General features: G+C 33.9%; 1 protein-coding gene across 2 annotated transcripts in view; it reads right to left on the bottom strand.

Annotated features, from left to right (window-relative positions):
* Nucleotides 1-5870: 5870 nt before the first annotated feature.
* The window catches only part of UBE2D3 (ubiquitin conjugating enzyme E2 D3), a 151789-nt gene continuing 145065 nt past the window's right edge, over nt 5871-12594 (bottom strand). The window contains exons 9-11 of one of the 2 annotated variants that reach the window (XM_074228788.1): nt 9175-9268; nt 8717-8766; nt 5871-7193 (exon numbers count right to left, since the gene is read on the bottom strand). In XM_074228788.1, the coding sequence (XP_074084889.1) occupies nt 8718-8766; nt 9175-9268 (143 nt within the window). In that variant the 3' untranslated portion in view covers nt 5871-7193; nt 8717. The remainder of the gene's footprint in view (nt 7194-8716; nt 8767-9174; nt 9269-12594) is intronic. The other variant, XM_074228789.1, reaches the window with a different exon arrangement.

Here is a 12594-nt window from a genome sequence, read left to right as displayed (position 1 = left end):
AACAAAAACCATTTCAAGGAGATGATCAATGGCATCCTTACCACTCCAGCAGCCCATACACATTACCCAGTTAAGTGCTGAAAAATGGAAAGATATCAATGTTTTTGTGCAACTATAAAACCGAACTTTGAATAACAGAACCAAAGAGAACTAGTATACCATGCCAGAGGTCCAAGACACCCTGGGCTACCTATTAGTGGTTCTTAGCATATGACAAATAAAGCAGTTGCTACTCTCAAATTTCCTATGACAAAAGAGCAACCGTCATTTATTAGGTTGATAGAATTGAGAAATAACATGGTACAGTGGAAAAAGCATTGTACTTGGAGACAGGTGACCTGGATTTGAATCCCAACTTTGCCATTTATTACCTGTGTGACTCTGGTCAAGTCATTTAACTCCTGAGTATTAGTTTCCTCAACTATAAAATAAGGGAGTTGGACTAGATAAACTGAGGTCCCTTCTCACCCTAAAACTGTTATGCCCCCTTGAGGATCATTTAGTCAAATCTACTACTTTTAGAAAAGAGGAAAATAACCTCATCTCAAGTGAAATAACTTGCCCTAGATCACACAGGTTATGTTGGGTCACAGACTGCTTGCTATGTGGCAAAGCTGAAAGACAAATTAAGGTCTTCAGTTTAAATTCAGTGCTTTTTCCCACTGTGCTCTATAATTACTACCTTTCATATTTAAATGACTATCTGGTACTACCTTTACAGATGCACAAGCAACTCATTTAATGCTAAGGTTTTCACATATATTTTGAACAAGCACTTGTGGGTAGAAAATGAACTCTTACACACCAAATTAAGAAAAGTCAGGTAGATTGCACAACACTTGAGTGATCCTAATGCTTCCTTGGTATAAAAGTCCATCTTATTTTTTTAAACATACTATTTTTCCAGAGTTTAAATAGCCACAAATCATATGCCAGTGGTATCTCAAAGATAAAATTTCCCTTTAAAGAACTCAACTCTTGATTTCTCCCTTTTAACAGAAATTTAAATTTAGATATTGAATGATATAAAGTCATTAAGATAACTACTTCACAGACCAAGTTCTTTATAATGGTGTTTAACCTGTACTAGTGAGTAGGCTAAAGTAAAACCAGGCAAAAGAAATAGACTATAGCCTTCATCCTCATTTCTCAAAATAGAATATTTTAAAATGTCTGAAGTATTAACAACTATTATTGCTCTATGCCTCTCTAAAGTACAAGAATAAGTATTCCATGAGAAGTTAGGAGGAATAAATGTAGCTTGAAAACAAGTGATGAGCAAAGGAAAATTCAGAAAAACCAAATTCTGCTACATGATGTAAAAATATTTTCCATAACACTAAGCTTGATTTGATCTATGATCAGATCTAAAATTATGCTTATTGGCTAAATAGTGAATATAAACTGATAAGGAAGATAAATCTGGCTACTTCAGCCCGCAATATTTTCAAAAAGATGAAAATATGCCTCATTGCACCTTTGCTCATTCATTATTACTGTATTAGAAAGGAAAAATAATAAGTCCTTTTGATACTGTATTTGTCACTCTAAGCAGGAGTCATTCCAAAATAGAAGTCATACTTTCATTTGGACTGTATTTGGACCTTTGGATCTGAATGCTAAAATTTACATTATATATATATATATATACACATACACACTGGTTATTTTATTCTTTTTTGATTGCATATATTCTTACTTGAACTCAGATTAATTACACTGAGAAAAACAATTAAGATGCAGAATTACAAGTTTTAAATACTGTTAAACTTTTAACTGCAGTGTTAGCTTCCCTTCCCTTCTCCTTTACACTAACATTGATCGTCTTTTTAAAATTAAGACAGGACAAGCAGGTTCAATAATTAAACAACTGTCCTGGAGAGAGATCTCTAAAGTCTCTTCCCATTCTAAATGGTGAGTCTAGTAGTGTCTTAAAAATATTAGTTCTATTTCCTGCCCTGTGGGCAGATGTTTTTATAATTACCCTCTGGCTTTAACACATTCCCATTTACGAGTGAAAATTCTAATGGAATGTTAGATTATTTAAAAAGTTCAAACTACTTACAGTAGAAAAACTTACTCTTAAACTACCTCATGAACTAAAATTTGATTTTGAGCAGTCTGAATACTTTTTCCCTTTGCTTTTTACAAACAAAATACTAGCTAGCATTTATTTAGTGCTTCAAGGTTTGCAAAGTGCTTTGGACCATCTCATTTGGTCCATATAACTCTATGAGGTAGGTGCTTTTGCTATAACCCTTTTTTGCAGATGAAGGGGAGTGGTTAAGTGACATGCCCAGGAGTCAAAGAGCTAGTGTCTCATGCAGAATTTGAACTCTTATATTCCTCAAACATCAATTATACTACTTTCCAAACATCATTAATTCAGAATTTAATTGTAAGGCAGACTTGTTATAACTAAAAAGAGGAAAGAACTTGCAATAAACAATTATAATTAAATTATTTCTTTGGGGCAATTTTTCCAATTAATTTGCTAAGGTGCATACATGAGGGGAAACAGAACAAGGAAAAAGAGACTTGGACTAGGGTCTAGTTCCAGTTCTGCTCCTCTGACCTTTGGGCAAGTCACCACTTATCTGCAAATTAAAGTCTGTTTCTTTTTTTTTTTTTTTTAAACCAAGATAACACAAAGTTCCTCCTGATTTTCGAATCTCCTAGTTCTGGTTGGATTTCACCCAATTAAAATCTAAGGCAGCCTGGCCAATTCAATAGAGCTGACCTTAGTCAGGAAGAGATGGGTTCAAGTCCAGTCTGTCCCTTGAAATCTTAGTGTGCCCCAGGCAACTCTCCCAAGTTGCACAAATGCCAATATACTGCATTGGTAGTTCGACAGGATGAGCTACCTAAACAGACAAAATCAAAGTTCAGTTAAAAAAAATTGAAAATTAGGTTGTTTTGTGACTAAAAAAACAAATAAAAAACTATGTCCCAAACAACTAAAGAAACCACATTTTGTCAAGAATTTGTGGTTATGAGGCTATTTATGTAGACTGATGTCTTCCCCCTGAAAATAATCAAATGTCATATTTAATTTAAAATTGCTTTAGACAAATTAAAATCCATTGTCCAAGCTTAAGTTCTTTGAATGTTAAAATTTTTAAAGACCTCAACTAAAAACCCATTATTGGAAGACCTTTAAAAACTACTGTACCAGGGGGCAGCTAGGTGGCAAAGTGGATAAAGCATCGGCCCTGGAGTCAGGAGAACCTGGGTTCAAATGCAGCCTCAGACACTTAATTACCTAGCTGTGTGGCCTTGGGCAAGCCACTTAACCCCGTACCCAAAGCAATTCAAATATTCTATAGTTATGGTGTTTATGGTGCTGAATACTATATAATACTATACAATGAAAATAACCATTCCTGTGTCAGATCTTGTACTGAAACACAGACTCTATAAATTTGAAGATAAACCAGTAAGGCAGACCAAGAATCCTACTTCTATATCAAAATACTCCTTCAATATCTTATCAAAATGGATAAACATGGATTTTTGAAGAGTCTATCAGTCAAGATTAAAATTCCTCCTCTGGAAGTTTCTGCTCCAAATAAAAAGTCCTAATGGGACTTTTCCTAATGAACAGTACCTTTTGTTCAAGGATCTACCTTAAATTGGGTGAAGTTTACATGGTAACTATTATAGCTATAGTAACTCAAGGCAATTTCCTAATTCTTTAAGAGGAACTATGATCTTTTGATGGAGGGAGTTGTCAAAGCTTAGGGAAGTTTTTACTGTTATTGATAATTCTTCAAAACCCTTGCATTTTTTAACCAAAAAACCCTAAAAATCTGAAATAACAGTATAATTCACGAATAACAGTATAATTCCTTGAGGCTCAACTCATCCTTATGAGATTTATGACATCATTCATTAAATAAGTCAAAGAGATGCAATATGGCACAGTGTATAGACAATCATAGAACTAGAGATCCTTAACCTCCAATATCATTATTCTTAACACCCACAACTAAAAATATACCAGAATTCATTTTCAAGAGAAAAGGACTATTTCTGAATAGTTCCCCTTCCCCAAAATTAGTTTTTTCAAAACCATAAAAATTCTGAAAATGCATCCAGCAACATTTACCCAAAAAATTAAAGACAGAAAGACACTTGGACATAGCTCTTAAGTACAACTAAAAGATCAACTGAATTTTCCTAAGCAGATTAATTACATTAAAAACTATGTTGGGGGAGGCTAGGTGGCGCAGTAGATAAAATCGCCAGCCTTGGAGTCAGGAGTACCTGAGTTCAAATCTGGCCTCAGACACTTATTACCTAGCTGTGTGGCCTTAGGCAAGCCACTTAACCCCATTTGCCTTGCAAAAAACCTAAAAAAAAAAAAAAAAAACCCAAAACTTTATGTTAATAAAACTTCAGTTGCCTATAACTATTGGTTAGTAAATTCATAGGATCATAGGGTAAGAGCTAGAAGAGACCCAGAGGTCTTATATTCCTACCATCTCATTTTACAAATGAATTGACACCCTGAGAGACTGACTTCCTTAAATAAAAAAAAAAAAATCACAGGTACTAAGAGGCAGATTTGAATCCTCAATTCCAAATCAACAAGTACTAAATAATAGCTTTCCAGTACTTCAATTTTCTGTATTACTACATAATATATTAATAATTATGTGACTGACTTTTCTGTTCTAGTCTTTTCCTTTTGATTTTTGGAATCTTCTAAAATTTTATGGTTTTAATGACCACATATCAAGTGTCCATCAGAAAACCAGTCTGCTAGTTCCATCATAATTTTGCTCTAAGATCCAGAGAATACATTGTCAGTGATTGTCTTGTGAAAAACTAGGAACTTAGGAAGAAGGCGCACCTCAAATTGTCTCTCAGTTCCTTTTCTTTTCCAGTTATGACTGCTTTTGAGGCTAAATAACCTAACAAGTTGCAATATCTAATGCTGAAAAGATTAAATGTAAAAAACTAGTTAAGGAATTAATTTTAGATGTATTAAGTCTTTCCCTACAGTTCCAAACTTCTGGTCCCAATAACTAATCACTGAATTTCTGAGTAGGGAAGATATTTTTTACATTTAAGAAAATTAAATCTAAGGAGAGAAACTTCAAAGTTCTTCACCATCATGTGGGCAGAAAAAATTTACACTGGATCATCCAGCAAGAAAAGAGATTCAAAGGTATCTCAAGAGATACCTTCAAAAAATAAAAGTTTTCAAAAACAGGATATCTACCCACCATCATTCTATAACTTATGAAGTATGTCAGTCAAACTTTAAGTTTAGAATGAGATTTTTCAAAACAAACATAAAAAGTTAGATTAAGAGATGAATTTCCATTGTCATAATTATTAGTTTAAAAAACTACTTCTGAAAGCATGCTTTTCATTTTAGAGAAACAAAAGAAAAAATCTTTTAAGTCAACAATTCATATCCAAACTATGCAAAATTTTAGAAAAATTCAGATTTCACAATTATAATTTACATCTAACTTTCCACATCTGTGTTCAGACAAGGAATAAATTGCACATATTTGTAAAGTATTGCAAAAACGTAGTGTTGAATGAGAAGTTCAGATCCATAAGAAATGAAATCAAAATCAAAATAACAGAACAAAAAACTTCAAAAGTGTCTGTGACAAAATATGAGTGTGACAATGAAAATGACTAAATAATGCCCCTGTTAAACTAATGATAGATAAATGAGTCCCCTACCCCACCCCGCAAACCCTCCCAGTAGCATTGACTTTTGATGTATTCATTTTTAGTCTCCTGAATTATATTTGTTGCATTAAAAATGCTTAATGCAAATGGCTGAACAAATCCTTTTGAATGGGTATGAAAATTTCATATAAGTAAAGTCACTTCAACACAGCCTCTTGACAACTCCCACACCAAACAGTACTTTATTTTGTATATTTGTCCCATAATTACTCCCATGTTAGATTTTTAAGCTGTTTTTAAATGTACATGGTGAAGAAAAAGTCAGCAAAAGAAGGGGTGGCACCTGGTGATTGTTTACCCCCCATAAACTTTTCAAAACTTCTGGATCCCAAGTCCATTTGAACTGTGGGTTACCAGTAGTAGGTGCAGCACTGTTATCAGAATAGCTTATAACTTTTGCACACATCAGGCTGAACAATGTGTCAACCTAAAACAGACTGTGTACTTTAATTGAACATGGCAAAATAGTCACTCTATTGAACTTTTTACATCATCATTTGATGTCAAACAATGAGGCAAATTCAAACAGTATATACAAAAAACAGCTTTGCATTTACAAAAGATTTTGTTTCCCATATTGATTAATCCAGGCAGCTAACTCATTGGTTTATGCAACTTTATTGAAGAAAAATAAATCAATTACTAGCAGAGCTATTAGTTGATCACTCATCCATTGACAACTTGCATCATTTATTCAGTGCTATATTAAACAGTGTATTGGAAGATAGATTAACTAATAGCTCCAAGCCTCCTAACAAAATTTAAATGAAAATTACAAAAAAGTTCAAGACCCTATTTTGGAATACAAGGGGTGTTTGACTTCCAATTTCCATTCTCTGTAGAACAAGAACAGGTCATTCCTTTATTGACATGCATAAAATACATCACGTTTTCTGTTCTGCTGATGCTATAAATTCAGTACCAATTCTCCAACCATATCAGTTATGAGCATAAAGTATATCATGACACCTCAAATCTCTAACAATGGAAGGCTTAAACAAGATGGATGCTACTACAGTAATGCTGCTTCCTTTGATATGACAATTGAGCATCCATCTCCCTCCCCCTCAGATGGTATCTTCAAGCATCTGTTAGAGCAGTGAGGAATAGTTTTAGTCTCATAACCAAGTTAGAGTGAAGACATTGGCCACATAATACACATGCTCCATTTTTTTTAAAAAAAATTCTGAATCTTGGGCAATTGTTCTCTTGTAACTACTTTACAGTTTCTAAAAGCAGTTATTGTCCAAAGCTGGAAGAACTTAAGTCTTCTCAGACGAGCATGTGCATGAATGGAGGGAGGTAAACAAAAAATAAAATTAAAAAAGATGAGGTCTGATAGGGGAGCAGCCGGATAAGAAAATCAAAAAAGGAACAGTAATTTAAAGTTTATTCCAGCTATAATGCAGGTTATTCTGACTTTAAGGTAGCATCACATGGCATACTTCTGAGTCCATTCTCGAGATATTCTGTTGTACCTGTAAATAACAGAAAAGATTTTGAGAAGTTCTAAACCAATAAAGTTTTTAAAAATCACACAATTCTTTAAAACACTTAAAAAGGAAAAGGAAATTACAACCAAATTAGTCATGGAATTCTTCTAGAGAACAACATTCAAAGACAAATAACTTTTTGTTCTCATAATTTTGGAGAAATGGGGACACATTTTTATTTGTAAAGTCCCCATATTTCAATTAGACTTAAAACACATTTAAATAAGTTAGAAATATCATGTTCATTCTCACACATTTAAAAATCACTCAGATAAATGGAAAAGCTCAAACTTGTTCTAGAATTTTAAAAAACCCTTCTCATCGTGTGTGTGTGTGTGTGTGTGCGCGCGTGCGCGCACATATTGAATAATATTGAACACAAGGTATTATCTAAATCTTGTTAACTGTTCATTTAGGCCAGGAGCAGTACACCAGGAGTTTCCTTGCTTACAGTCCCTTGCTGTTGGAGAGTCTGGTGGATAACTTAAGTTGCAATTTAGGTTCTAACTACAGTAGGGCTAAAGCCAGCTGAGTCAAGGTGGAGGACCTGGTTAAGATTAGAAAATAAATGCTGGTCATTGGAATTAAGCCCAGGTACAAATTGCTTTTCCAGGCAGAGTGAGACAGGGAGACCCATTCTCATACCATGTCCTGCCTTGCCCCCTTACCTGTTAAAAGAAAAAGAAATAATTGCTAAATAAAATTTCCTACTAATTACCTAGTCCTAATTAAAATGAGAAAGACATTATAATACCTTTCTGGACTACTGACAGGCCTACGACAAAAAACAGAAAACAACTAGAGTTGAATTGGTATAAAAATGAAATACATGGTGAGAGAAGTAAATATCACCAATTATTTCCAGAGGACTATCTTGATCTAATATATGATAGTTTTAAAAATTAAGCATACATATTTAGGTACAAGGTATGAGGTTTTTTATCTAGACAAAAACAACCCACCCTGTGCTTTCAAATAAATTCAATAATAAAATTCAATTCCACCTAAATTTATGGCTATATTCTTTGTCTAGGTATTCTCTTTAAAAAACCTGAACCTTAAAACAATACCTGGAGGATTTCACAACAAAATGACAAATACACATGCATGCTTATCAGTAGTAAAAGTTACGGTTAACTGGCGTAACGATATTTTTTCCTAAAATAAATGTGGTGACTTCAACAGCTGAGTGAAATTTGGTTAGATCTCTATAATGAACTACATTCCATTTCAACCAAAGCTGTTAGTGACATCTGTCTTAACCAGTTCAAGAGATGAACATACTTACTCCAAATCTCATCTGACTGCTAAGAATTATGCTGCCATGCATATTATAGCATCAAGCAATGACTACTCTGTATTTTCACAATAATCAGATTCCAAACTGTTAAATGTACCAGGTGCATCCATGACCTTGGGTTAATTATTCGGTGCTGTAAAACATGCGGAACTCGAGTGCTGGCAATATTCATGGATAAATGCCATTAAAGTGTTGGGGATCTCCTTACCCTACAAGATAGCGTATTTCTCTGTCCACTCTCTGGCTAACCTATTGTACCTAATTAAACAAGTTGGGATTAATTATCACAAATATAAAACTCATCATGTTGGTGATGAATTCTACATACTCAAAATGACAAAGATTAAATATTTACAAAAATAATTTCAACACTGATAATGAAAGATGATTAATTTTTTCATAGAAAAAAGATAGTGAAAGGTAGTCAGGGCTTTATTTTTCACTATTTATTACTAAAGCCTATTAAACAAAATGTTATCTTTTTAAAACTTTTAAAAAAGATTTCAAAGGTTCATCCTCTCATAACGACAAAAAAAATTGAATTACATTTCAATATTAGGTTGCTGCATGTCTTTAACTATGAGTTTTCCTAAAGATAATCATACAGAGTACCATTTTTTACTGTTATGCAAAGTGTACTTTTTCCTTAAATAATTCTTTACTTACTTGTCTCTGTCTGTTTTATAGATCCGTGCAATCTCTGGCACTAAGGGGTCATCTGGGTTTGGATCACATAGCAGTGAACAAATGGATAAAAGAACTGAAAAAGAACAGTTTAATGCAAAACATCAAACCAATCTGTATAAATAATGAATAAACAGTCTTTTTTTTTTATTCAATTCTTAAGAACATTTTGGAAGTTTGAGCAATAAGATGAAGAAATGCTATAAAGAACATCCTAGAATCATGGCCATACTTTCTAGAGAACTCTTCAGAATGAAAAATGACAATGGTTATTGAGGTAAAGGATGTAAACACAATGCTGACCTAGGTTTTTAACACAGTAAAACAAACACATTATGTAATTTTAGTCCATTTCACTATGACACAAAATCCTAGTGTGGTATAGGCTCCTCAGGCTTCTTGAAGACTATGCCAACAGGTGATGTAAGCTCTGGCAGGGTTCTATGACATTGGCAAGGATTCAAGTATAATCCTAACACAGACTTTCTGCTTTGTGAGGACAAATTAACCCCACATGGGGAGAATCTTATTAAGAAGGCTTATTACCAATCTCATTACTTAATAAGGAATTTTTGAGCCAAGAATTTTCATAAAACAAAAATATATAACTATCTTTTAATCCTTTCGAGGCACTTCTGCTTCTGCAGTAATGACAGCAAATGGGGAGAGAAAAAGAGTAGGAAGAATCATTAATTTTTAGTCATCAACATGACTTTTGACACTAACATGATATGTTCTCATCAAGTAATTAATACTGAAGGAATTGAATTTCGCAACCTTGACTCTTGCTATAAGTAAACAAGAGCAAAAAAGGAATTACAAGTAAATGGAAGGATAAATCAAATATCCTTGGAAAGAAATTGGTTTGACCATATTAACCAATGGCAACATATCCAGGGGTTCCTGATTATTTTGTAGTACTCGTGGATAAACATTTTGCAAAAACCTCCATCAAAATAACTAGTTTTTCCAACTATAAATATATCCAATTCAGAGGATGAAGGGAAATTCTCAAAAGATCAATAAAACCATTCAAAATATTTCAATATCCACTTCAGTGATAAAACAGGCTGTTCTAAAAAACCTTAAGAGATATTTTAAACTATTAAAGCTTTTAAAACTATAGGAAGATTTTGACCTAACCTGTAGATAAGAGAGCTGGGTTTGGTTGGGAACAAAGGATTTAAGAACCACCTCTAATGGGCAGGGAAGTCTTTTCACCTTAAGCAATTTCCTAGGAATCAATGATAAAATCATGATAGAAGATGGGTAGTTTCTTTCCATGTCTGAGTGCCTAAAAACCTCAATGACTTCAAATATAAAAGGAAAGACAAGGGCTGAAATGAGAATCCAAAGGTTTTATACCTATAGACAGTATAAAAACTTCAAAAAGCTTGGGAAGCGCTACAGCTGATAAGTAGCAAATATTACAAAAAAAGACTTAAGGTGACTGATGAGAGAGCAATTTCTGAAGCAACTGTGTATAGGAAAAGCAGTCCATCAATAAATATTAAATACCTACTATGTGAGAGGCATTAGAGATGCAATGAAAGAAAGTCTTTCAACAAGAAATATAGTAAGTTTATAAAGAAAATACAAATAAATTTAACTACAAGAAGAAAGTTATTACTAACAGCTGAACATGGAACCAGAAAAAGCTTCAAGTAGAAGGCAATATACTACCAATGGCATTTTGAAGAGAAAGAGGCCAAAACAAAATTAGAAAAGGACATGGACACTTTTTTTTCTTATTAAAAAGGATCCATGAGGAAGGAAGGTGGGATTAGGATATCAAATAACTTTCACTGAGAAAGAAGGACTTAATATGTATACGACAGATTGGTGAAGAAATATTATCAATGTCCAAATGATAAACAAGCATGGAGTTAGGGGATCTTATAACTTAGTTGCAAGCAAAACAAACTTTCTGATCTTGATGAAAGGATAAAAAGGGGGACGGGGAGACAATAGGAATCTAAGGGAGTATCTATGAAATAGGAAAGGTGTGATATTGTACAGGAGAAAAATTTACACAAAAATATTATAAAGAAAAGTAATTTGGGGCGGCTAGGTGGCGCAGTGAATAGAGCACTGGCCTTGGAATCAGGAGTACCTAGGTTCAAATCCAACCTCAGACACTTAATAATTACCTAGCCGTGTGGCCTTGGGCAAGCCACTTAACCCCACTGCCTTGAAAAATCTTTAAAAAAAAAAGGAAAAAAAAGGAAAAATAATTTAAAAGGCAGAGCTCTGATCAAAGAAATCCCCATCCATGTGTCCAGAAGACCTAGGATTCCAGCAAAAAAGGTTATGACTCAAGATGCAAAAAGATATTATTTTTCGATATACCCTACTGTGCACTTATTTTCTTTGAATATGCTTAGCTGTTAACCAAGCACCATTCTCATTGTTTTCTCTCCTTTTATTCTTAATAAGAGAAGAGGAGGGAGAAACCAAAGTGACATTAAAAAAGAGGGTAATTGAAACATTTTTAAAGTTGCCCATGACCCAGCAATACCACTACCAGGTTTATCTATACCCTGAAGAGATGATGAAAGGGGTAAAAACAAAACTTGTACAAAAATATTTATAGCAGCCCTGTTTGTGGTGGCAAAGAATTGGAAATCAAGTAAATGTCCAACTGGGGAATGGCTTAGCAAACTGTGGTATATGTATGTCATAGAACACTATTGTTCTATTAGAAACCAGGAAAGACAGATTTCAGGGAAGCCTGGGGGGATTTGCATGAACTGACACTGAGTGAGATGAGCAGAACCAGAAAAACACTGTATACCCTAGCAGCAACATGGGGGTGATGTTCAACCTTGATGGACTCGCTCGTTCTATCAGTGCAACAATTGGGAACAATTTTGGGCTGTCCGCAAAGGAAGAGTGCCATCTGTATCCAGATAAAGAGCCAAGGGGTTTGAACATAGTTCAAGGATTATTCCCTTTAATTTAGGGAAAAAAAACCAGACATCTTATTGTCTCATCTTGTTGCCTCTTAAGACTTCTTGTCTCTTCCTTAAGGATATGATTTCTTTCTCATCACACTCAATTTGGATCAATGTACAACATGGAAACAAAGTAAAGACTGACAGATTGCTTTCCATGAGGGGCGGGCGGAACACACTAGTAAAATGGGGGGGGGGGGGGGATTGTAAAACTCAAATACTATCTGTAATAAAAAATAAATTTTAAAAAGTTGCCCAAAGTTCAGAAGGAAGAATGGGTAAACAATTTATGAAATACTATAGATTTTGTTGTATATTTTAAGAATAAACAATATATAAAAATGGGAGATCTACATTCTGTTTAAAATGCTTTTTTCCTTTTCTTCAAGGTTAAACTTCAAAATTAAAAGGAGAGAAATCATAGGAATAATCATCAACTGAAAAATGG

The sequence above is a fragment of the Macrotis lagotis genome, chromosome 3 (assembly GCF_037893015.1).
Source record: "Macrotis lagotis isolate mMagLag1 chromosome 3, bilby.v1.9.chrom.fasta, whole genome shotgun sequence".
NCBI classification, from domain to species: Eukaryota; Metazoa; Chordata; class Mammalia; order Peramelemorphia; family Peramelidae; genus Macrotis; species Macrotis lagotis.
Note: the sequence above shows the minus strand (reverse complement) of the source record. Positions and strands in the feature narration are given on the sequence as shown.